The 24,202-nt window shown below is 47.4% G+C and overlaps 1 protein-coding gene across 1 annotated transcript in view; it reads left to right on the top strand.

Moving 5' to 3' along the window:
• PTPRA (protein tyrosine phosphatase receptor type A) overlaps nt 1-24,202 on the top strand; it is a 91,813-nt gene that overhangs the window by 26,514 nt on the left and 41,097 nt on the right. Inside the window, exons 2-6 of the mRNA XM_032952233.2 lie at nt 13,946-14,040; nt 15,887-15,976; nt 20,805-20,837; nt 21,006-21,023; nt 21,729-21,801. Of these exons, the coding sequence (XP_032808124.1) occupies nt 13,953-14,040; nt 15,887-15,976; nt 20,805-20,837; nt 21,006-21,023; nt 21,729-21,801 (302 nt within the window). The 5' untranslated portion in view covers nt 13,946-13,952. The remainder of the gene's footprint in view (nt 1-13,945; nt 14,041-15,886; nt 15,977-20,804; nt 20,838-21,005; nt 21,024-21,728; nt 21,802-24,202) is intronic.

Genomic DNA, 24,202 nt, shown 5'->3' with positions numbered 1-24,202 from the left:
TCGCCCCCGTCATAGGAACGAGGAATTCCCACCACTGACTCAGGGCTGTAAACGGGGAACAAGCACTGCCGAAATGCTCATTTAAGTGAGAAATCACTTCGACTTTTTTGGTTTAATAGGCTGCGTTTCTCAACGCCCGAAGTTGTACAGAACTCCTCCCCGAGTGATGTCCGTAATCAGCCCATGTCTTAACACTCTGTGACCCTGTCAGTCGTTCAAACCAAAAAGGAGTTATATAAGTAGACATTGTACGTCTCTTTTGATTTAAAGCTTCGTGACTGCAGTAATTCATATTCTTAGCTCTTTCGGTAAAGTCACGTTGAAGGGAAACAATGAAATAATAAAATATATTAAAATATATTTTATATATAAAAATATTGTTTTATATATTTTATTATTTTATTGTTTCCCTTCAACGTGACTTTACCGAAAGAGCTAAGAATATGAATATATTGTACGTCTCGTTAAGAGTACCGGTGTAGCCAGACTCGCTGTGAACTTCATTTACCTTTTTTCGTTGTTTCTGAATTACTGGGGCCTTTAAATAATGCACTACAAGGTAGAGAATGCAAACACAATGCCACAACCGCCGCAGAGATGGAGGGGCGAAATCAGTTTGGGTGAGAGGGACGGTAGCAGCACTGGGCCCTGCGGGATGATGATTGCGTGACAAGGCATTCTTCCAGCAGTCGATACATAATGTCTGATGCTGATGATTTTGAGACACTGTGTTTAAAGAAGTACGGGTATTTTTATAATGATTACAGTATTTACAATTCCTGCACGTTGCATGCAAATGATATGCTCATGTTAGATTTGCGATAATGAAGCAGGCACCACTATATAATTGAGACAAAGTGATCATCGATAAAAAGATGAAAAAGGCACGACAAAAATAATATATATTTTTCATGGGATCGCCCCTTTAAATCATGACAATTAATCATAACACATCAATTAATAACTTCTGGAAATGTACTCGTCTCTATATATTCTAAATGTTTTGTCTCAACCTGCACCAGTCTTCCCTACTTTCAATAATGTCATCGCAGCATGAAAATGGCAAAACTACTGCTATGTTGTGGATCATTAATCCCGCTGCACCAATGGCCATTAGAGAACCATGAACTTAAAATTTCCCTCCCACTCATTCCCATAATGGCATTCATCTTGCTGACCACCCCATAAAGTGTTGCTTTTCATACGACATTGGCCTGGCAGGACACCTGAGGCTCATATCGATTCCGTAATGTCCAGTGCATCTCGACGATCGCTCTGCTAATCCCAGATAAGGAAGGCTATATAGCTTTTACATGATAAACAAGCTTCTGTTCGTTTCAGAATTGTGATGGTGCCACAGTGGATTGTGTAGCGAGCGCCGCACACTGTACCAAACATCCGCCCGTGGTTATGTTTCTGAAAAGACTAAAGGGGGGGGAGAAATGTAGGCTTTAAAATGACCGTGAAATGGATATTGCTTCTGCAATGCAAGCATACATGTGCACCTTGCTGTGCACAGTGTATATGTAATCTTGATTTGAAGCTTTCGTGACTGCAGCAATCCATACTCTTCTCTCTCCCACCTGATGACGATTGCTTGTGTGGCGATCGAAACGTCGTGATCTATTATTATTTTTACCTACGCGACTTTACCGAAAGAACCAAAGAGTATGGTATATATGTAGTAGACATGTAACAATATGCAGGTTCATCGATCAGGATCGATTCCACTTTACACAAGATACGCGCACCGAATAACGCATTTGTGCACCCGTACAACACGCGGTTTGCTAATTGTATACGTGGGGAAAGCCGACCGATATTATTATTCGTAATTCGTTTATTTTGGCTCAGATCGTGTATGTATACTGTCAATATTCTTAATAATATCCCTTCAACTTCCAACAGAGCCAACGAAAAAAAGTTGTCACGTGGACAAATATGCCAATTGATTCGTTTCTTTTTCAGCGGACTGGAAGAATGTTGAAAAGCAAGCAAATTTACTAACAATTTTTTACACGAAAATGGGGATTAGATCCACCATCATTAGGTCAGCCGTTGATTCCCGGCCCTGGCTAACATCTGTGCCAGATGATATCTGAACAGGTGCTAGGCCTTCACAATCCTGCACTGACCAGTATGCTGAAGTATAGTCAAACTATGTCAGTGACAAAACATGGCACGGAGAGGCCTTCATCCAGCAGTGAATTGACTCACTTAATGGATGTGAATTATGTTTTCTGCTCAAGTGAGCAGGCGAAACAGAGGGGAGCGCTCGTGTCCTGTCATTAAAATCCTGCATTCCTATAGATAGATTTTGGACAGATAGATTGTATTTATTTCAGCAGGAAGGGCCCAATAAGCTGTTAGGCTCTGTTTCATTGGCGTCCTGCGACGGTACGGATGTTATACAGTACAGATCTTAGTGACAATTATGGTCACATAGAATTGCGATACAATCAGCAACTATACGTTTGTGCTTTCCGATGGTTGGGGGCAAGTCTATTCAAACGCTACAGCTGACTTGTTGTTGAGGCTGTTGCTCGTTTGCTTATAATAGCAAAAATAAACTAAAGGACCGAGTCGTCAATCGCAAAACAGGAAGTGCTCTGACGCATTTTCCCGTTGCGAGCAGCAGCCTCAAACCGCTGCCGCTCGGTTTGGCATCCGAGCGTAAAAACCACGGAGCGAGTGACGATCCGGGTCGTGAATTTCTACAGCCATCGTCGTCGTTGTTGTCATCGTCAGGCATCAGTCGTGATCAATTCACTGCTGGACTCAAGCCGACCCGAGGCGTTATCACCTCTTTTGCAATTCTGTGATATAATAATAATGATCCACCGTCGCCACCTAAACGCGAGCTAGTTTCATCGCTCCACCCGTTCAGTGGACTTTCACTCCAGTGCGTTCCACTCACTCTCTGACCATCGGCCATCATTCCTTCTTGGGATGTGTCCTGCCCGAAGTCCCATTTGCTTTTCTTGACAAATGCCATGATGTCATTTAGATGATTAAGTTCTCGAATCCTCGTGTGCCTCTTCTTGCCTCTCATTGTAAATCCAAGAATAAACTAAAACCAAACAATTTTTTGTAAATTATTACCAGGTAAGGGCCACTGAGGTATACAGATCTTTTCCGAGGTGACCTGGCCACAAATCAGAGCTCAACGAAGTGGCTTATCACGTGGAAAATTATAGCAGCCAAATACTCTAAACGGGTGTTTCTAAATGTGGAGGGAAAAACCGGAGGACCCGGGAACAAAATCTACGCAACCATGGGGAGAGAGAACACGTAAACTCCAAATATACAGGTGTCAGGGTCGGGATTGAACCCACGACTTCCTGTATACCGGGCGAGGTAGTTAACATTTTGCCACCATGGCACCACGGTGGCGAGATGCTTCTGTCGATGCCTCTCTGAACACTTTCTCAGTTTTTTGTTCCATCATCTTGTTGAATGACTCGTGAACCATAGTTCATGGCCGTTAGCGCACAAATTATTCAACGCTTTCTCCTTTGGTCACATGTGGATGTTACTTTTCATTATGAAGTGCAATCAAGTTGCAGTCAACATTCGATTCATTAGGGTAAGCTCAGGCCGACGTATTTAAACTTCGTACTCTTGTTCCCGAGGCGTTGACACCGGGTATTTATTTTTACCATTTGCATTTTAATGTGATTGCACGTTGCTTATCTAGAGCTTGTCTCCACTTTGTAAAAAAACATGTGACAGCGGAAAATTAAGTGCACATTAATACTGTGAAATATCCTATAGATCACAACTTGCCCACTGTTATTGGCTGTATGTTCAATAAATCAACATTTTAAATGCACTGCTCGGATTAGAAAACTTTAATAAGGTCTTGGGGGTTGCAGGCGAGTATTGAATGTACGGTAAAATGGTCGATGATTCACTCAGTAGCTAGAATATCCACATCATTCCCCTCCACAATCTTTGAGAATAAATAAAAATACATTCGGCATATATGAGACCCACTGTGAGTTCAGTGCACGATGTAATGTTTAACTTCATTTGAGGCCAGGGAAAATCAAAACAATGCCAGGCAAAACGTTGATTTTCACGACCAGGGAATCATGCCATTTGAAACTTGATTCCAATCAGCAATAACGACGATCACTTCGAAGACGATAATGATGAAATGAAACGACGGTGACTGAGGAAACGGTGATTATGGCGATGATTGCACAACCCCGCTTTAGCCTATTGGCTCTGTGTGTCCGTGACGCCAGCCAGCATCCCGGTTTAGCTAAGAAGTTATTACTTTAGCAAAATCAGTGAGCGTATCAGGTTGAAATTGGGTGTGCTGGCAGGGATGCTGGGTTCAAGGGTGCAGCCAAGATGGGCGGAGATGAGTAGAGGTGGTCCCATCATTGGTGTGTCTCTGCCCAAGTGCTCTCCTAGACCGGATGTTTTGAGAGAAAAAAAAGGAAAAAATGCAGCTGTGTTCTAAGTACAGTACAACGCAATGCAATGCGATGACATTGGAACCTCGTGAAGAGAAGCTAAATGTAACTAGCTCGCAAAACACCGAGCAAAATAGCAAGGCATGTGCCGTTATTAAATCGTTGGGGGCGGGGGGGGGGAGGGACTACACATATATATATTTTTAGAACCGCAGTGAGATTTTGTAGAGCACAGACTTCAATGTGTTACGTGCGAGATTAATATAACGCCTATAATGTAATACGTATCGTGCAATGTAATGCGTCGTATGCATTGCGTTATCGATGTATTAAACGTGCGCGCGGTGCGGCAAAAAAATCGATCGCTGTGCTGAACTCTCGGCCCACGCTCCCCAGCCTGACCAGCCCGCACTGACAAACGCGGTGAAGTACGGTCAAATAACCCCCACGACCCACACGGCGCCGGGAGGAGGAACTCGTCCAGCAGTGGAGTGATGAATAGGGGCTGCAAGTGGACCTCACAGTGAATATTGTGCGTGTATCGTTGGCCGTATTACACGCACGCCGCATGTGCAATGACGACAAAGCCACTGCCTGAAATGTTGCCTGTTATGTATGCCGTATATATTTATTTATTTAAAGGCCGCGGTCTTATTAACAAATCCGTTGGGGTTTTTTTTCTGTGTATAGCGGGAAGTGTATGATACATCACACTAATGTTGAGCAACATCCTGATTCTCAGAGCAGATGCCGCCATAACCCTTTAAGACAAATTCCGGTAACAACCAATGTTGTTTGTCCTGCAATTAAATAGCCGTGGGTGAATGTGCGGTGGCAGCGATTTTCCACGTGGCGTACGATCCTGACCATGACTCAATGCACAGCCTCAATTACTGTTCCGGATTTCACAACAAACAAAAGCGAACGGCCTCATTACATTTACTTCTTCCCCTTTCGTAATTACAATACGCGTTCTGCCAATACTTTGTAACGAGGCGACTTCATTATTTGCTTACGCACACTTAAAGCGGAGTCGCCTCTGCATTTAGCATTCTCCCGCAATGTTCTCCCGGAGTTTTGGCGCACAATACCTCTCGCAATGCCCTCCCGCGTAGAGTTGACAGCGCCGTGGCGCCGCGCTGCTCCTCCGATGCGTTCTCGGCTCGCACCGCGCGTCGCTTCGCCACGATGTCCGACGCATCGCTCCGTGTGCTGCTGCGGAGGGAGCTTCTTCGATTTGGGGGGGGGGGGGGAAACATCGGACGGCAATTTGTCTGAATTTCGAGTAGATTTAGGTTTCCGAGTGAACGTTATTTTCCTCTTTCTATTACTGGACTGCAGCAGGACCATCAAGTAATCACCAACAAAACCCAAGCAGAACATTGTTTTAGCCTGAGGAACTGCAACGACCCCATCGCAGCAACAACAACAATCTGTTTCCGTCATGTTTAGTCTGCCCCGTTCCCTTTCAGCTGTTTGCCTTCGCATTTTTGTTTTAATTTATTTTCCTCCACAATTTTTTTCTTTCGCATTTCCGTTGACTTGCCTCGCTCTCTCAGTCTTACAGTCAGGGATCTCTCTAGGAGTGCGTCTGTTGCGGAGAGACGCTTCGCCGTAACAACGCGGCTTAAATGTTTGCGTTCGGCAACGGTCTGAATGACATGCGTACGCGTTTGCTTCGTGAGTTTTTTTTTGTTCAATACCTTTGGTTCAGAAACAAACGGGACGGGGTGTGGCACGCAGGCAGGCAGGCAGTTGCAATCTAATTTTGAACACGTGTGCCGCGGATGGGTAACCCTGAGGATGTTTCGTCAGGCTGTCTAGACGCGGGACTTCTCGCAGCGAATGTTTTTTGCTTTGTTTATGACGCCAATCGTGTTTTTGCCCATTTCCTTCACCTGCAAACCTCTTCTGGCATGATCTGGCTAAAGCACACAAACGCGAAACCACGTGCCGAGGGGTTGGTCTGCGTTCTCTCCACGGAGTAAACAATCCCGACAAAACAAGGAGGGACAAACTCAAGCATGTGCATGGATTCTGTGACGCTTTCCAGCATGCGTTTGTCCTGGGAGGGAGTGTTTTGATCGATGTTTGTAACGGGTGGTGAGTGTTCCAGGTGCGTGGGACGCAGTTGGTCCGTAGGCTCCGATAACAAATGGATGATTTTATCTGTGTGTAGCTTTCAGTGTTATTCCCTTGTATGCTTTGGTTTTCCCCAGGGACTCCTCCCAGATAACAAAACACTCATTAATGGAATTGGCCAAACATCAATCAGTCTGACATGGGAAAAGTCAGATAATTATCATTATTACGATATAAAATGCAACCATTTTTTTTAAATCAAGTAAGTACTTTAATACTATAGAGTTACAGTGTTTGGTTTCAAGACTGCCACGATTTAAGCAGGCGCAATTATTTATTGGACTACCACGAACGGCCAAAGGTACTGTGTCCACTTAAAAGCGGCTTCCAGCTCCGCAACACAACAACGGCGACACGCACGAGAACACGGCCAGCAGGCACGACGGGCGAATTGAGAACAAAAAAAGGCAAGATGTTAGCGTGTCAGAAAGATTGAATCTCCGGTTCAGAACGCGCTACAATGACTGAGCTGGGAAGCGGTCCAAGATGAATGCACTGTAAACACCAGAAAACCCGGGCACACCACCGGGCTTCTATCCCAAAGAGTGGGCAGCAAATAAAATATCTCCAGAGAGAGAGAGAAGGAGGAACTGCCTTGTGGATTCGGAGCGAACATATTAACACTGCGCTTGAAAACTGAAAAGGTATATACAAAAGCAATCGCATGCATTGCGACGCATTCCAAATGTAATTCTTCCGTCACGTTTCTTCGTGACCTCAATTTCCATTTATTCTCATGCGTGCATGTACGTATGTTGAACTTCTTTCCCAAAGTACGTAGCCAACCGTGCTAATCGGAGGTGCGGTTCGTGGGTGTTGCCGGGGTATAGTGGTTTGCACACTGGACTTACAATCCAGAGGTCACCGGTTCAGATTTCTAATATCCCCTCCTCCCCCTTCGTCTCTGTCCACACGGAAGGATAAATGGGTGCGCCACAGTTAAAAGTCGAACGGCTTGGCCATGTGGGTTACTCCCACATCGGCCAAGATGTGTCTGGCCTGAGTGGAAGAGTAGGCCACATATCCACCAGAAGGGCAGTGGAGGCCCTGACATCTGCAGAGGGTGTGGGAAATAAATTGCTGTCCTGCGCCTTGATCTGTTCATTTTATATAAAAAAATGGCTTTTACTCAGAACAGTGCATTTCCTCTCACATTCCCTCCTATCGCCCACATTCCGCGTAGAGGTATCCCCAAATAAATTCACGGAAAATATTGCTTTGCGCACGTAGCTTGTATTCCTGTGATCCACAATTGTTTGCGGACGAAAGAAGGAACCTGTAAGTTGGCAGACAGTACCTTCCTGTTATCTGCACTCGGATAAGGATTTAACTGAAAGAGGTCTTCCGGTTCTGCCAAGTATCATCCCGTTTACCACGGATAAGAGCACTCATTTGGAAGTGGTGGAAAACTGTTCTATGGTTCACGTTTTTCTATGATACTTTACATGAATACATTAATCAATTGAGTGGTTATATGCAGATAATACAAAAAATAGGAAATTTACATTTTATTATCGGCGAATTATAGTAAAAAAAAAATATGCAATAAATATCGTTTTGATATGCTGCCAATGTAACCTGAGAAAGTCGTGAAAACGTATGAAACTTATAAACAGTAATAATATGGAAACCTTTTCTCAACCCTCTGCTGCGTGAAGGCTTTCCCACGCCATGCAGGTCATGGGGTTTATTGACCATACTTCACCGCACCGCTCCATGCAGCTTGTTGTTAAGGAGGGGGAGGCAAGACCAGTGGACGCCACGGTGGTGAGATGTTAATTACCTCGCCTGGTATGCAGGAGGTCGTGAGTTCCATCCCGACCCTGACACCCGTATATTTGGAGTTGGCACATTCTCCCCGTGGTCGCGTGGATTTTTCTCGAGGCCCTCCGGTTTTTCCCTCCACATTTAAAAACATGTGTTTAGAGTATTTGGCTGCTATAAATTTCCACACGATAAGCCAGTTCGCTTCTGAAAAAGAGCTGTATAGCTCAGTGGGCCTTATCTGGTGAAATTAATGTAAAAAAAAATTAGTTAACGTAATGCTCAGCACTGATGTTAACCATGTCTCGGATTCAAACTCAGGTCACTCGGTTTAGAGCAAAATGTGATGTAACCACTGCACATCCTCCTCGCGGATGGCCAAAGGAATTAATAAACGTTTAAAAACTCTCAGATTTATTTTTATTACCATTATCGAGTGCTACGTAGGGTTTATTTTAGCTCGTACATACTGTTCTGGAGATGTGATTGCAAGCATTGGCACAACACATTGTTACTTTAATAATGGTGATTATTGTCTGCACATCAATCCCTTTCATTGTTTGTTTTCGTATGTATTTATTAATTCCACAACTTCTCCCCTTCCGTCATTAGTTCAGCAGACGACAGGCAAACACATGGGTGCTTTGAAAGTCGAGAAACGCCACGAGGCTATGGACGCGATTCCAAAGATGGTCAAACCCGCCTTCCTTTCTCAGGCTCCCCTTTCTGCCTCAGCGCTAAAACATCCGTTTTTTTTCCCCCCCATTAAAGTCTTCCTCGCAGCCAAGAAGGCACGACGTGATTTCCTCTGCGGCCCAACGGAGACCCCCCCATCCCAACCGCGTTACATTTGTTTAGCTTGCGTGCGGCGAGTGTTTGTGAAGAAATGGGTCAGGTATGCTCGCTTGGCCACTCTCGAGACAGAACGGTTTAATAATAACTACGAGACGCGAGTGCGAGCACGCGCATGCTGAACACATTTCCCATTGTGTTTAGTAACGGGCCTCACGGTGCCTGCGAGTTAAAATAACCCCCCCCCACCCCCCAGATATTCGTACTTTGCTCGTGCTGGAATGTGTTTCTGGCGCGGGACAACCGCGCACGTCACAAGGGCTGCGCTCGCATGCGCATTTCACTCGGTACCCTCAACCGACGGACACGTCACGTTCATCGGGGAAAACATGAACGCACCGTTGCCATCTCGCCCGCCGCTCTCTCGTCTCGGCGTCCGTTCCGTACCCGAAAGAACAGATGCTCCCCTCGGAGTTCGCCCACCGTGAAACACCTCCCAGCAGGGACCCGAGGCAGTCTCCGCGAATCCCGCGAGAGCGAGGGGACGGGCGAGGCCGCGCGCGCGAGCGTTCACGCCGTGTTTGGTTCACGCCGGATGGCAATGCACGGTCGCGCAGGCTTCGTACAGGCCAGGGGCCGGCAAACCTGCGGCTCTTTAAAGAACGCTTTGTGGCGTTATTCACGTGCAGCGCGGATATTGAAATGTCGATTTTTGTTTGTTTTTGTTTTACCGAATTCGAACATAATATGGCTCTTCCTGTTGATTTGGATGCCAACCCCTGGTTACAGACACCGGCATCCGCACGGTTTTCCGACGTGTTCTCGGGCTGGTTGCCGCGTATTGTTCGGCGTTGATGTCCGGCGTTTCGTTCCACCACCTGGGTGCTTCTTCACGAACTGAACTTAGCAGGTGGCATTCTGCCCCGATGATATCGAGTTGCCAGCTGCTGCGGCTCGTGCTTGATGTAGGCCGGCCAATACAAGATCAGCTCAGCACTTGCACAAACATGATTGTCCCATATGTTGTTTACATTTTTTTTTGCCATGCTCGCTTTATCTAGTACAGCGGTTCTCAGGGTGCGGTCCCCCGGCACCGCGGGTGTGGTCCAAAAAGGGCTGTGAGGCAGACGCAGGTTGATCCGTAAATAATGACAACGTTTATACCTTTTTGTTACTAAAATGCATTCATATTTTAATGTAAAAATGAAGCTAGGTAAACTATCCTGATCAAACTACCCAAGCTAAATGCCCCCTCCTGAAAAAAAAGACATAGCTGCGCAAACATTTTTTTGTGTTCCAGTAATGTGAATCGTTTTGTGTTACTTGCATTTAGAGAGAGAGAGAAGCGATTGTGTTTTTTTCACCAGGGGTGCAGGGGGGGCGGGGGGTCTGTGTGGTCCGCGGAAATGTTTACATCGGCCGTGTGGTCCGTGGGCCAGACAGGATTGAGAAACGCAGCTCTCACGTAGGTGCAATGTGTTCGGATAGGCCACTCACCTTTCCTGTGAGCTCTCCAACCTTGGTTGCACTCAGCAGGGAGTCTCGACACACGACGTTGACAATTTAATATTTGGTCCCCAAGAGGCTTTGTTGGGACCGAAACCCACACACCGGGGGCTTGCACCGAGGACCTCTAAGTCAAGATGAAGCCTGTCCGTCAAAACGTCCTGTGGGTGCAGCCGAGGTTGGAGAGCTCGCAAGAAGAGTGGGTGGGCTACGCTAAGAGTTAAATTACAACCGACACGACACGAGCGTGTTATCACTCGTGATTAAATACAAGAATAGGCTTTTTTTCCCCTTTTCCAGCGATCGCACAGGAGGTGTTAAGCTGTTCAAACACCAAATAGACACCTATTGCAAGGCATCACGTCTGCATTAACCACACACGCTTGTGGCAAAAACGTGCAAACAAGCATGCTTTTATAATGTATGCATTGTATTTGAAACTGATTGGCCGACACCAGAGACAGCCTTCTTCATGGCCTTGTCGCGCCAGTGCCAGTCGAGAGAACAGCACAAAGTGAACAGCATACATTTTGAAAGCACGTTTGTTTGCATGTTTTACCACGAGCATTTGTGTGATAAATGCAGACGTGTTGCCCTGGAATCGGGATCTATTTGGTGTTTGAACGTCTTAACACCTCCTGTATTCTTTCCGGAAAGAGTAGACGCTATCCCTTTTTCATAATTTTGATGATGGCAAAAATGATGCCATAGATATGTTATTCCTCAAGAAAAATCATTCTTCATCATGGTAAACTAAAACGATTTTAACTAAACTATTTTTTTTTATATTACCAGGTAAGGCCCACTGAACTGGCCAAAAATTATAGCTTTACAAAGTGGCTTTTCACGTGGAAATGTATAGCAGCCAAATACTCCAAACGCATGTTTATAAATGTGGAGAGAAAAACTGGAGCACCCGGAGAAAAATCAACGCGACCACGGGGAGAACATGCAAACTCCAAATATACAGCAGGTGTCAGGGTCAGAATCGAACCCATGACCTCCTACATGGCAGGCGAGGTAGCGAACATCTTGCCACCGTGGTGCCCCATGTGGTAGTGGCTCACACGCTCCGGCTCGGTGCTAAAGAGTTTCTGAAGCGGGCGTTCAGAAGCGTGTCGGTGACCGCCGACGGAAACTGAGCGTTTTCCTCCTACATCGTCCCCAACTTCCCCCCCGCCCGCCCGCCCGCCCCACCTCCGTGCCAATCTTCGAAAACACTCGCCAGCCTGTAGCATCATCGCCCGAGCGCCACCTTTAACATCGCGTTCACTGCGCAACTCGGCTCCGCCGCTGCATCTTTAAACCCGCTGAACGTTTCGATCGCGATTGCCCCGTTGAAAGCGGCGGCCCCATGCGCGGCGTGCCGCTCGACGGGAGCCTCCGGGCGGAGAAATCCACTTCGCCTTCGGCGGAGAACGGCGCCCGCGCCTCGCCCCTCGAGGGGCTCCGTCGTTTGAAAGTGCCGCGCCGACGCGTTCGACGTTCTGTTTTCCGCACCGACGCGCAAGGTTTCACCCGCAGGCGCCCGAAGAGTGCCCGCGACGAGATGCAGGGTAAAACAAAGGAGGCGAGCCCAAAATAGCCGACCATTGATTATTAAAAAGTGACCTCGAGATGTTTCGAGTTAAAACCCTGTTCGGGATAAACACGTGTGAACTTCTTGCGCGCACCGTACGGAGCCAACCGTGCTAGTCAGACGTCCGGGCAAAAGACAGCAAACTAAACACAACAAGCAGATCTAAAGAAATTCGTTTTCATTGGAGAACACGTCGTACTCCACGGGCACAGTCACACTTTGGAAGTCGGTGGGCGGGGGGGGGTCACCTCGCAAATTGTTCTCGGTGCTTACTGCGTACATTTACTGGCATGTCATCGTTGATAAGAGGAGTTCTACTGTACTATAACTGTACAAAAATGTGCACGACTACTGGTTGCTGACTAAGCGCCGAACCTACTCGTAGTCTGTGCTCTCCTGTGTATTCGAAGCTTTCCCATTTCGGCACATTAATCATTCATGTCACAGAGACTGAACCGTCGGATGGATTTTTGTCCGAATTGCTGTAGGTTGTCTCTCAGTGATGTCTAAACACGCTGCTGGATAAATCACGGCACGCACTGTGACTGCCGCCGCTGTCTCACACCCAACGCCGCACACATTGGGCGAATCGTGCGAACGCAGAGAACGAAAAAAAAACGCATTGGGGCCGAGTTCATAATTTTTTTAAAAATAGGAAACAGCCAAAAACGCACCAACGAAGCAATTTAACCCCATCGTCCGCGATGGAATATGTGTGACCGCTTGCGTCAAATTAATTAGACGAGAATGAGCGTTCGCCAAAATCGCGAAGTGGGCCAGAAGCGCATGCTCGTGACGGCACAGACGCAAGGTTAGAGCTCATCTGTCCTCATTCGTCAAAGGCGGGGTTGGCTCCGTATTTTTTTTTCCTAAAGCGTGCTGACCTCAGGAATGATAATGCAATGCACAATCGGCAAGTGGCATGGCTGTTTGGATTAGCTTCACGTGGCAGGGCCCCGCAGCACAATCATTCGGCCATGATTTAGAGAGGAGAGCAAACACGTACCCAGAGTCAACCGTCGCGATCGCTGAGCCGTGGGTTTGTTAACCCCTCGCAACGCAGAGGCATTTGACACATGGGTAGTTAAAGCGGTGGATCTCAGTCTCTTTGGTGTGGCGGCCCCCCTAAGCAAGACCACTAGTTGACGTGGCCCCCAACCCTCCTTAACCTCAGAAAGACAACTAAGGTTGGTAAGGCCACAATACAGAGCGATCACATGTCAACGCCTCGAGTCGATGCCAACTACATCATAGTTTTGTAAGCTACGTCAGGCAACTTGAGTGAATGCGCACTACGGATATGCATTAGGTTGGATTTGTTTCATGTCGCTGTGTGAGTGTGTTGTTTCGCTGCAGCGTTGGAGAACTGAATTAAATTAAGAAAAAAAAAAGCATCTAGTACGGTGTGAGAGCCTGTTGAGTCCACAAGTCTCCGTTGCAAAAGTTCATCGGGACTAAATAATAAAACAACCCGGCAGAGAAACTGGGTTGTTTGCCAAGTCTTGGTTGCCACACCAAAAAAGATAAATCACAGAATGTGCTGTGGCAAAAAACGAAATTCAACGCGGAAGGCTCCTGAGCGGAGCTGGCACGAGCGCGCATGTCGCCTTCACCGTTACACGGAGCGCGGAATATCAACGCGTCGCATCCCGGGGGCTCGCGCTGGAGGAGGGGGTGGTGGTGGGGGGGGGGAACGTCTGCAGACAATGTGCTGACTCGCCCGAGGTGTGTGTTGCAGGAACGCCATGGACACGCGCGCGATCCTGCTGTTGTGCACCTGCGCCGCCCTCTCTCGAGCCCAGCTGACGTCGGAGCAGGCAATGAGCGCAATCGGTAACCGCTTGCAATGTACACCTTAGCTGTAGCGTGCGCAGGCGGTGCGACTGGACCTGTGCCAACGGGCCGTAGGGCCCCAGGTGCTGGGCTAGGAAGAGAGACGAGGGTGGCGAGGAGAGGGCCGCATTTCATTCCTTGTTCCAGGGCCCATGCCAACCACTGCTGCACGTGGCTCCCGTAGTCAGGATTTGGTGATGTGTAATGATTCACCCAGTCACTGCCCACGATTTGATGATTTGTTATGATTGGAGATCGTGATGAGGATCTTTTTTTTTTACCCTCATATGCATGACGGGGAGTGGCATGTCAGAGGGGAGAACATGCCTGAGAGAGCGTCTAAACGTCTACCGTGGAGATGGAATGATGAAATGATATCAACTGTTGTATCTCGAGACAACAATACATGGCGAAGGCTTGGGGACACCTTCATGCAGTTGTAGATATATCATGATCATGATGATAGCAAAGAATGCACTCAGAGTGTAGTTTATTGTTAGAATGATGGCAGAGACGAATGGGCCCAACTAATTTTAAACACAATCCTATCATTTATCACATCTATGACAATACAAGGCATACAATGTACATCATCTGTGTAGGGGAAGACTGCCTCATTCTGTGTAAGAATTTACGGCAACATTTTAACCACTGCCAGTAAAATAATAAAACCCAACGAGAAAAAATACCGAAAGAAAAGCATAGGAACAACAATAAACGAAGCTTGGTAGGAGGAGGCTTATTTAACAAAGCAAGTATTCACCAGCACACATTTGACCCTATTTATTTCAAGGTGTTTGGCAGAGCCAAGTTGTTGTCCACCAAGGTCGGTTTACAGTTGCAACATTGAAGGGGAAGTCTAATTTTATACTGCACTTTATAAAGCACCAAGTATCATTAAATATGCATGGAAGCGTAGATCATGGATCAATCACAAAATCAGACGCATCATATCGACTGCTCGGAGAAGCCAGCGTTCTTGGGCAAGGGACACATCGTGGCTTAGAATGGATGATGGCAGATTGGTGAGAGTGGCGACGGACTGGCAGCCCCGAAGGGAAGATCGCAACCGGGAAGGAGACACCGGCGTTCAGGCTGGAGCGATCAGATCGCTTACCCGTGCAAGGAGCGAGATGGATTGTGGCGTCGCAGGAGCGTGAGGTGATGGCGATGGCATGCGGAGGCCGTCATTCAGCGGAGGATAAGCAATGGCTGATTGATGTTGCTGATCGACGACCGATGGTGCGTTATTGATAGCGGGTGAGCGATGATGATGGTGGTGGTGGGCACTTCAGGTAGTGGTCGTGATGGTATTGGGAGTGGTGGTGGTGGTCGTGATAATTATGGGTGATAGTGGTGATGAGGATGATAATGATGGTGGGTAGTGACAGTGATGATTATGATAGGTGGTGGTGATCATGATGGTAAAGGGTGGTGACGGTGTTAATGGAGGCAGCGATGGTGATGACGAAAGCGTTGGTGATGATGATAATGGCAACTAGGATGATGATGACATACAGACAGTCTCGATTTAAAGCTTTCGTGACTGCAGGGATGCATATTCTTGGTTCTTTCGGTAAAGTCACGTAGAAGGGTAAAGTCACGTATAATATATAATGTTTTATTTTTATTATTTTATTATTTCCCTTCTACGCGACTTTACCGAAAGAACCAAGAATATACAGACAGTAGCCAACATTTTGCTCAAAGTCATTCATTCAGCCTGACTGAAATCTTGATGAAATCACCTGCAGTCATTTCTCCCAGTGGTCTAAAAATAATATTTGCCAACGCTTGAATCGGTGAAGGAGTGCATCGCGCGTGCTGTGTTCTTCTTTTCTAACAGAGCAACAACCGACTCCAACCCAGACCGCCCCTCAAATCACACCGGCCGTGGGACTCAAAGCCCATCGCTCGGCTCCTCCAAACACACGTGGTAGCTCTTGCTCGCTCACTCGCACGCACGCACGCACAGACCCACGCCCTTACGTACGCGCTGGCCTCATTGCAGTCGCGGCCGTGGACCTTCACTCAATTTCATGTTTCACTGAGTCAGTTTGAAGCGTTGAGCAAGGAGAGTAATTGAATGTGTGCTCCAAGGCCCTGTAGGGGTTGGTAATCACGGCAGGTTTTTTTTCGAGAACGATGCCAAGACCCGAGATGTGTCTGCGTGTGCGCGCTGTGGTCGGCTCTACAGCGACGCTCGACGTGCCATTCCTTTGCAGCGCGGTGTGTTAAAGGTGCAACCGTTTTTACTTGCTTGTTCGCACCGCTGCTGGCGGAAGGACCTCCACTAAAGGGGGCTCTAGAGAGCCCCTCTAGATATGCTATTTGGCCTGCTCTTCCACACTGGCCAGATGCCTTGGAAGAGATGGCGATACCCAAACTTGGCCGCACCATACGTGGCCTGCCTGTTGAATAGCTGCGGCACGATATGATGCTGCTTAAACAATAGGCAACGAACGGCATCGTTTTTACGCAGTTGTTGAGCACAGGCCAAAAGGTCCAAAAACGTCAAACGGCCACCAACACAAAGCACTATGAAAGCTGGAATAGATAAGAGTTCAACGCGAGTTATAGCACCGTCTACGTGATTATGCGAACGCCTCACTATGTTTGCAGGATGCCTCATTGGCATCCTGGAATTATATGGTTTATTTCAGCCCGAACGTTTATAAAGTTGCAAGGCTCTGTTCATGTTAACACCCAGAACCACCAGGATAATTGCACTGAAAATACACACTCCTGGGACGGCGACACACACGCACGCATGCACGCACACAGCGTTTAATCATGATCTTTCACCGGCTTTTGATTCTCACGTGAACGAGCGGGAGTAGGGATAACGAAGTGCGAGTGCAAAGCCGAGTCAATCTGTGGGTGTGTGGGTGGGTAGGAGGGCGTGCGTGGGGCTCGTGAATCACCAGGAGGGGGGGGGGGGGTGGCTTTATATCCCTCACATTGCTGTTTCACCTCTGACAACCACACACATGTGGGCCAGGCGAGTCTGTGCCACGTTTCCCCGACCGCTGCCGAGCTGGCTCGGTGGCACAGCATGGCCCCGTGGCTCCCAACGCCGTGTGCCGAAGGCCCACTCGTACACTTCGTCCGCACTGCACACGAAGAGCCGCGTGGGGCTGACTCAACACGGCCCCAGCACGGCCCTGTCGTACAGTCGCCAGGTGATGCCAGGTTGTTTTTCCACTGCGGCAGTCGAGCCGCGCCGCTGGCGTTACACGCAGTGAACAGAGTTGACGCGGCGACGCGGTTCACCGTGTCGGTGTACTGACGTACGTCCGGAAGGCTCTTCTGACATTAGAAAGACACTGGAATTTCTTTAGAACTGCTTTTTTAGGTTTACTGCGTTGTCCTTCCCCCACACCTCCGATTAGCACCGTTGGCAACGTACGGTGTGCGGCGAAAGAAGTTAAACATGCATACATACATAAATACGTCACACAAAACGGACATTTCATTAACCCCGCCACTCCTGGCCATAAGTGGGAATTCACCCATACGGCAAGGGCCCCCGCGCAGGTTTGGCTCGGATGTACCAGTGGAAAAAAGGGGTGTTCCAGAGCCAGTTTTGTTTCCGAGTCAGCCAGTAAAGTTGCCATGGAAACACAGGGCTGATCCCATTAGCTCAGTTCACGATCGGAGCCAGCTCACTTCCCAGTAGTCATGGAAACGCAGCATGAGTGCGCATATTTACTGACCTGCAGCATGCCTCCTACTGACCGGCGGCTCTAAGACTTATTTTGGCTAATTGGAAAGCCACGATTAGTCAATTTATATTATTATCAGCATCGTAATAACATTCTAATGTAACAATACATAATGGGCATTTATATATATATTTAACACAGACATGCAGAAACACATATGCATACACGGTTACTCAAATGCACACATGCACAGAAACATATGCAAGGTTTTCATGTTGAAAATCTAAATATACAATACAAAACAGTGAATTCACCTTGTATTAAATATATGGTATATTACAATATACCATATATTTGATTACTTGACAATTCAGGTTTAAACGTTTCTACAGCTGGCGTGCACGCAAAGTGGGGCATTTGGCGCATGCACACATGATGTGCACCGCTACACTGAAGATGATGTAGTCGCCTTTTGGTGTCCTCTGGTCTAGCACCAATTGAGACGAAGCTTAAAATAAAGCCGTCTCTGGTGTGGACCAATCAGTTTCAAGGACAATGTATATATTATCAGAGTGTTTTTTTTTGCATTTTGACCAAAAGTATTGTGGTTAATGCACACATGACTCCTTGTAAAAAGGTTTCAGTTTTGTTGCCAGAACAAACGGGAAAACCCCTATTGTTATATTTTGGTACTGGCAAAGGAGGTCGAATGCAATAGTGCACTATGTTTGGCAGGAACCATGTATTACCGTTATGTCATAATTGGTTAAAATAATATGCGGCACTTTGCAAAACCTACGTGCTATGAAACCTCTCGCCTCCAGCAAAATCTCTTGGAATGTGCCGGGTCGCGCAAGCTAAGCAAGAATTTGGGCCTGGATAGTGTGAGGATGGGCGCCCGCTGTGCACAGCAGGTGCTATAGGCTGCTGTGCTGCTACATTGGTGGGCAGCAGAGGGAATTGTGGGGAAATCGATTGTTGTATTGTACTTCTTTGTTCCCACATCTATGCTCCCTGCTTTCACCAACCAGCCATGGCGAAATACGGCCAAATATATAACCCCTATGACCCACGGAGCGTGGGGTGGCCCTCATCCAGCAGTCGATTGACAAAACAGGCTACGCGTGAAACCTCTTCCATGCAAAATTCACCTGGGTTAGACATTTCTTAAAATACAACCTTCGCAGATGTGTAACGTCCCCCGATTATTAATGCGACGACACGTTATCAAGGCCTACCTCTCGAATGCACAGCCTTTGTGTTTGCCAAGCCCTTTGCTGGAACAAAGAAGACTCGTGGATATTCTCTGCCCTCACCCGGACCTCTTTCCTTCAATTCACAGCGACATAAATTAAGGGCCTGGGCCCGAGGGAGCAGGAAGACGGCAACAATAGCTGTGACCGTAAAGCGGCTGGGACGAGCCATGTGGTCAATACAGAACGAAAACCGGAGGACCTTATCCGAACCAATTCCACATTGAACACCGGGTGCACTTGTGCTCATGTCCCGTGCCGAACGGATGTTTACGTATGGTTTTATAGTGGATATCTTTTCAGTAATCCTCGCAAAATGATACTATAATTGTAGTTGCGCAAACTATAGTCAATCTGCGGGGGGGGGGGGGGGGGTAGTGCTGCAGTGTTTGTGCACTACCGTTTAAAACCAGTTTCCTGAGTTTGATACCTGGCCGTGAATAACATCAGCGGTGAGTGACATTTGAATCGGTCCTAGGCTCCCACTACACCAATGTGCAATAACCATAACCAAAGTGGTGCAGTATGGTTAAATTACTCCCCTGGCTGACATGACACGAAGAAGCTTTCATCCAGCAGTGGATTGACAATGCACTGTCATCATCATCATCATCACCACGATATATGCGCAAATATCCCGTAGGTGACCACTGCACATTCTGTCATTTGTTTCCACTTAACAATCTGTCTTGTTGTGGCACATTAGGAAAGGATGACTCTTTTTGTTATTTCCCTGTGCAGCCAGGGAGTAAAGTGTGGTTCTGTGAAAGTCCTGATGTGCAGTGCATCAATGCATGTGTCCAGAAGCATGTGATGACTGAGTTACAGCCTGTAGGTGGCTGGCAGGGTTATTGAAACACATTCCTGTGGAGGGAGCTGGTAGGAACGTTGGGTTGCTTGGTCAATGGCCAGGGTCAACGGTGGCACGTGGTCTATTCCGCAAATATGCCCGACTGTGAGGGCGGGCACAAGCCGGCGTGAGTAGGTTAAACGTTGAGTTTTATAAGGGCACCACGGGGTGACCAGCCCTTCCCCACCCAGCCCCACCCCTCCCACCCAGCCCCACTCCTCCCCCTCCCCACCCAGCCCCACCCTCCCCACCCTCCACCCAGCCCCACCCTCCCCACTCAGCCCCTCCCCACCCTCCCCACCCAGCCCCTCCCCACCCTCCCCACCCTCCCCTCTCCACCCAGTCCCACCCCTCCCATTTTATCCGGGTGTCCGGATACACGTGGACAGACATCCACAGACATACACAATTAATCCCCTGCCTCCTGTGAATTAATCCCGGTTGAGCTTCCAGTCCACTTCGTTTCCTACCAGTATAACCGCACTTGTACACCAGTCACATGGTTAATGGCGACTCGGTTCAAGAATTGCTGTGTGTGACACACGGGCTGTTGCATCTTACAGATTAACCACAATACATGTGTTTGCCCTCGATTTGGAGTACCTGCCCACGTCCTTCATTTCGAGTGTGCAACATTGTGCCAATAGGCTCAAGCAGTGCAACTCTCTTATGTCGTTAAGCCATTCTCTGTTAGGTCTTCCTCAATGCACTGTACATTATTATTATGAGATATATTGTCAATCCACTATTTTCTGTGTGTTGTGCCAATAATAAAGGGGGTTGATTGGCACAACACGCTGGCAGTGTTGGTTTCTGAAGGGGGATGCCTGAAACCGGTTAAAATATCACTCACCACTGATAGTAACCATGGCTGGAATTCAAACCTCGGTCACCAGGTTCATAGCGCAGTTTGCTAACCACTGTGCCACCACTCCCATTATAATTGCATGTGTATTATCTTAATATTCTAACGTTGCTTTTGCTCTCTTTTTTTAGATTCTGACTCTTTGCACCCAGATGACAACACAAGTATGTCCTTACATCACAAGACTGCATGCTTTGCAATTAGCAAATCGTATTCTACTCAATTGTAAACATAGATTGTTAATTATGCAAAGTACACGACATCTTCCATTTACCAAATTGCAGCATTTGTTTGTTATGTTAACACTATTTTACTTGTGTTATCCCCCACAGGAGCCATGAACAGGCAAGGTGAGCTGATGATGCTGTGTTGACAGCAGCAACACACTCCAGGGGCAAAGCGTGCTGTGCAAACCACCAGTTACAGTGGTGTGCACCCGCATCACAATATACAGGGTTAGAGAATCACGTTGGGATCATACGTGCGAGATTGCCCTCCTGCAGGGGGCAGCGAGCGAGATATGCCTGCACGAAGCAGCACACCAAGTCGATAGTTGCCCTGGCCCTGTGGGGTTGTTGAGTGTTGTCCCATCGTCCTTGTGGGTTTTTACCAACGCTGTTTGTCCGTCATTCCTTTGATAATATAGAAATAAAAGTCGGACAAGGAATTAGCGATGCATCGTACATTGGCACAAAACTTCCCCACTCCAATATGTTCATTTGTGTTTTTGAGACTACGTGACCGAACTTGGAGAGCGTGCAAACACTTCTAATTAAGATAACTAACCGCCCGGCAACCACCGCCTCACTGCCATCTGCGAATCACAAAGCAAAACAAAGAGTGTGCTAACAGTGCCTGTTTGGACAAGGTGAAGAGAAAGAGCAGGAGATTACATGCCATTCATCATCCAATGCCGGCTAACGGACGATAAAGTTAGGACCAAAAAGTCAACATTAAAAAAATATTGCACGTCTATCATGTACAAGATATACGTCTCTATTGCACGATATCGTGCCGGTGATTGTGGTTGTGTGCGTGTGTTTGTCTTTCTGCAGTGCTGGTGGGAGTGGTGGTGGCCCTGGTGCTGCTGCTGGCGACCTTCGGGGCCGTCATGCTGTACATTCTACGGTGAGGCCTCCTTCCAGCGATGCACCGCAAACGGCCTGTGTGCTCACCTCATCAAAGCTTCAGCTCCCTTCCTCCTTGCCTCCCCACCTCTCCACCTACTTTCCTGTTACCTGCCCACCTTCTCACTTACCAACGTCAACTCCCCACCTCATCACCTGTCCACTTACTTATCCACCCCCCCTCCCGCCTCATCCCCACTTCCCCAAGGCCCGACATCGTTCCCCCATTTAAATTGTAACTCAAGCAACGACGACGCAAATTTGCAGGCGGCTTCTGTACCTGGGCAATAATGTGTGCGCCCGTGTGTCATACATGTGGCGAGCCGTGGTGGCGTGGTTAGTACACCGTGCCACGAGCGCGTTGACCCTGATGTCAACCCTCGCTCACAGCCAAAACCGGTGGCGAATATCTGAACTGGTTCTGGGCATCTCCCCTAGGTCAACTCAGCCTTAAAAGAGTACCTGATGCAGTGCAACAATGGTGGAGACAAAGTCGGCCGGACGTGGGGCTAGCCACCACCTCCCTGCCAATCCATTATCCATGTGTTACAATGAGAATAATAGGCGCTCGCTAGCAGTACTTTCCCCCAACAGGCTACGTAGGGGATTTTGTCTTCTCATTCCTCTATAATACACGGGATCTTTTAGTTACAATTTTTATTTTATAAATGCATCTGGCCGGATAGCTCGTCGTGAGAGTTAGCGGCTCGCAATCGGAAGGTTGTGGGTTCAAATCATGATTGGATGGATGTTGACTCAGCCCATCATCTCTACGTGGACATTAAAATTAATACCGCTGTATGGGTAAGAAGACAGTGGTTGCCCGATGGAAAGACTCACACTCGCCATAGGAATGTGGAATGTGTGTGCATTGGCCCGGGGCTATAACAGGAGATGAGGGTTGCCTCAATACTCAATTGAGCAACACATCACTTTAACTTTGCCTATTAAATATAAGCATATATCTCTTTGTTAATTTAGCCAAGCATAACTCGCAATGCTAAGCAGATAAACAAGACAGAATGGGACCCTTGTGTTTACTCTTGGGAGAGTCATCATGCCCCAGGTCCCACGTGAGGTTCGGATGGATGAGTCCTACAAAGCAAATTTTCACAGTGGGCCCCTTTCTTGGAAAGCCATTAATAATCAATTCTATCATTAGCCAATGCCAAATCGAGAGACACCCTTATTCCCAAGTCACAGCCATACCCCGAAAAGGTAGTTGGCAGACATACCTCGGGATATAGTTTAATGGATATTCTGGATATCTGGATATTCTGAATGGATATTCTTTAAGCACTTTGGCTTAAAGATTGCTCCTCCAGGTTGTTTGCCAGGAACCTTTGTTACCGCCAAGTGGAACACCAGATACGGCTCATATGTTATGAACAAACCAGATAAATACAAGTACAGCCCTTTGTGAATCCACTGCTGGTCGCAAGGTCTCCCCATGCCAACCAGTGCATGAGGGTTCATTGACCATACTTCACCATGCTGGTCAGCGTGGGTATAACGATCGTGACACAATATGCGTTACAATTTGGATTTTCGTAGCATCTAAACGCGGCGCATCTCAAGATGAAGTACAAAAAAAGTCGGGCGTGTTTATTTAACAAAAGACAGGGAATCAATCCGAGACAAAATAACAAAAAACAATGGTCTTGAGCCTGGATTTGACCAAGAACAGGGAGTCGACAGCATGGGTGGCTGGGGGAAGGAAGTTCCAGGCTATGGAGGCAGCAGAGGAGAATGAGCACCATCCACCATGAGCGATTGTCGACCAGATGGTCGACGATATAACGATGATCACGAAGGGCGAGGAAGCAAGCCTGTACTTGTGACTACACAACACAATACAATCAACTACACGTCCTAATATGTGCCTCCAAAAATGACAGCACGTACGTTGATTGCTTTCATTCACTGGGTAACGTAATCCCTGATGTTCTCTATGTCGTTTTAAGTCTCGTGCTGAACACTTACAGATACACAATCCCCATCATAATTCTTGAAGTCACGTGCCACTTGGTTCACTCGTGTACGGAAATATACATCCGTGAAAAAAAGTAATTTACCTCCCATGGAATGTGACGCTAAAGCCGATTGAACTACCGTTGATGAATGCCGTACGGCATATACAAGACAGATGGCCACGTGATATATTGCACACACCTATAATGCCTGTAGCCATCATGTCTATATACAAATGCTTAAAGGTATACATATCTTGAGTAAAAGCCAGATGGGGTTAGGGTAAAATATAGTTCTGTTTTATATCCCCGTTTAGCTTAACTTTGGAAAGCCTTCCTCTAAAGGTCACGAAAGGGCACGCATTTATGTTAAAATCCGCACGACTCTGAAAAATGTATGACATAAAAAAATTGCAAAGTGAAAATACAAAT

The sequence above is a fragment of the Petromyzon marinus genome, chromosome 11, assembly GCF_048934315.1.
Source record: "Petromyzon marinus isolate PM22_M1 ecotype Great Lakes invasive population chromosome 11, UKy_Petmar_22M1.pri1.0, whole genome shotgun sequence".
Lineage (NCBI taxonomy): Eukaryota > Metazoa > Chordata > Hyperoartia > Petromyzontiformes > Petromyzontidae > Petromyzon > Petromyzon marinus.
The sequence above is the reverse complement of the archived record's forward strand: the minus strand, read 5'-3'. Positions and strand labels throughout refer to the sequence as shown.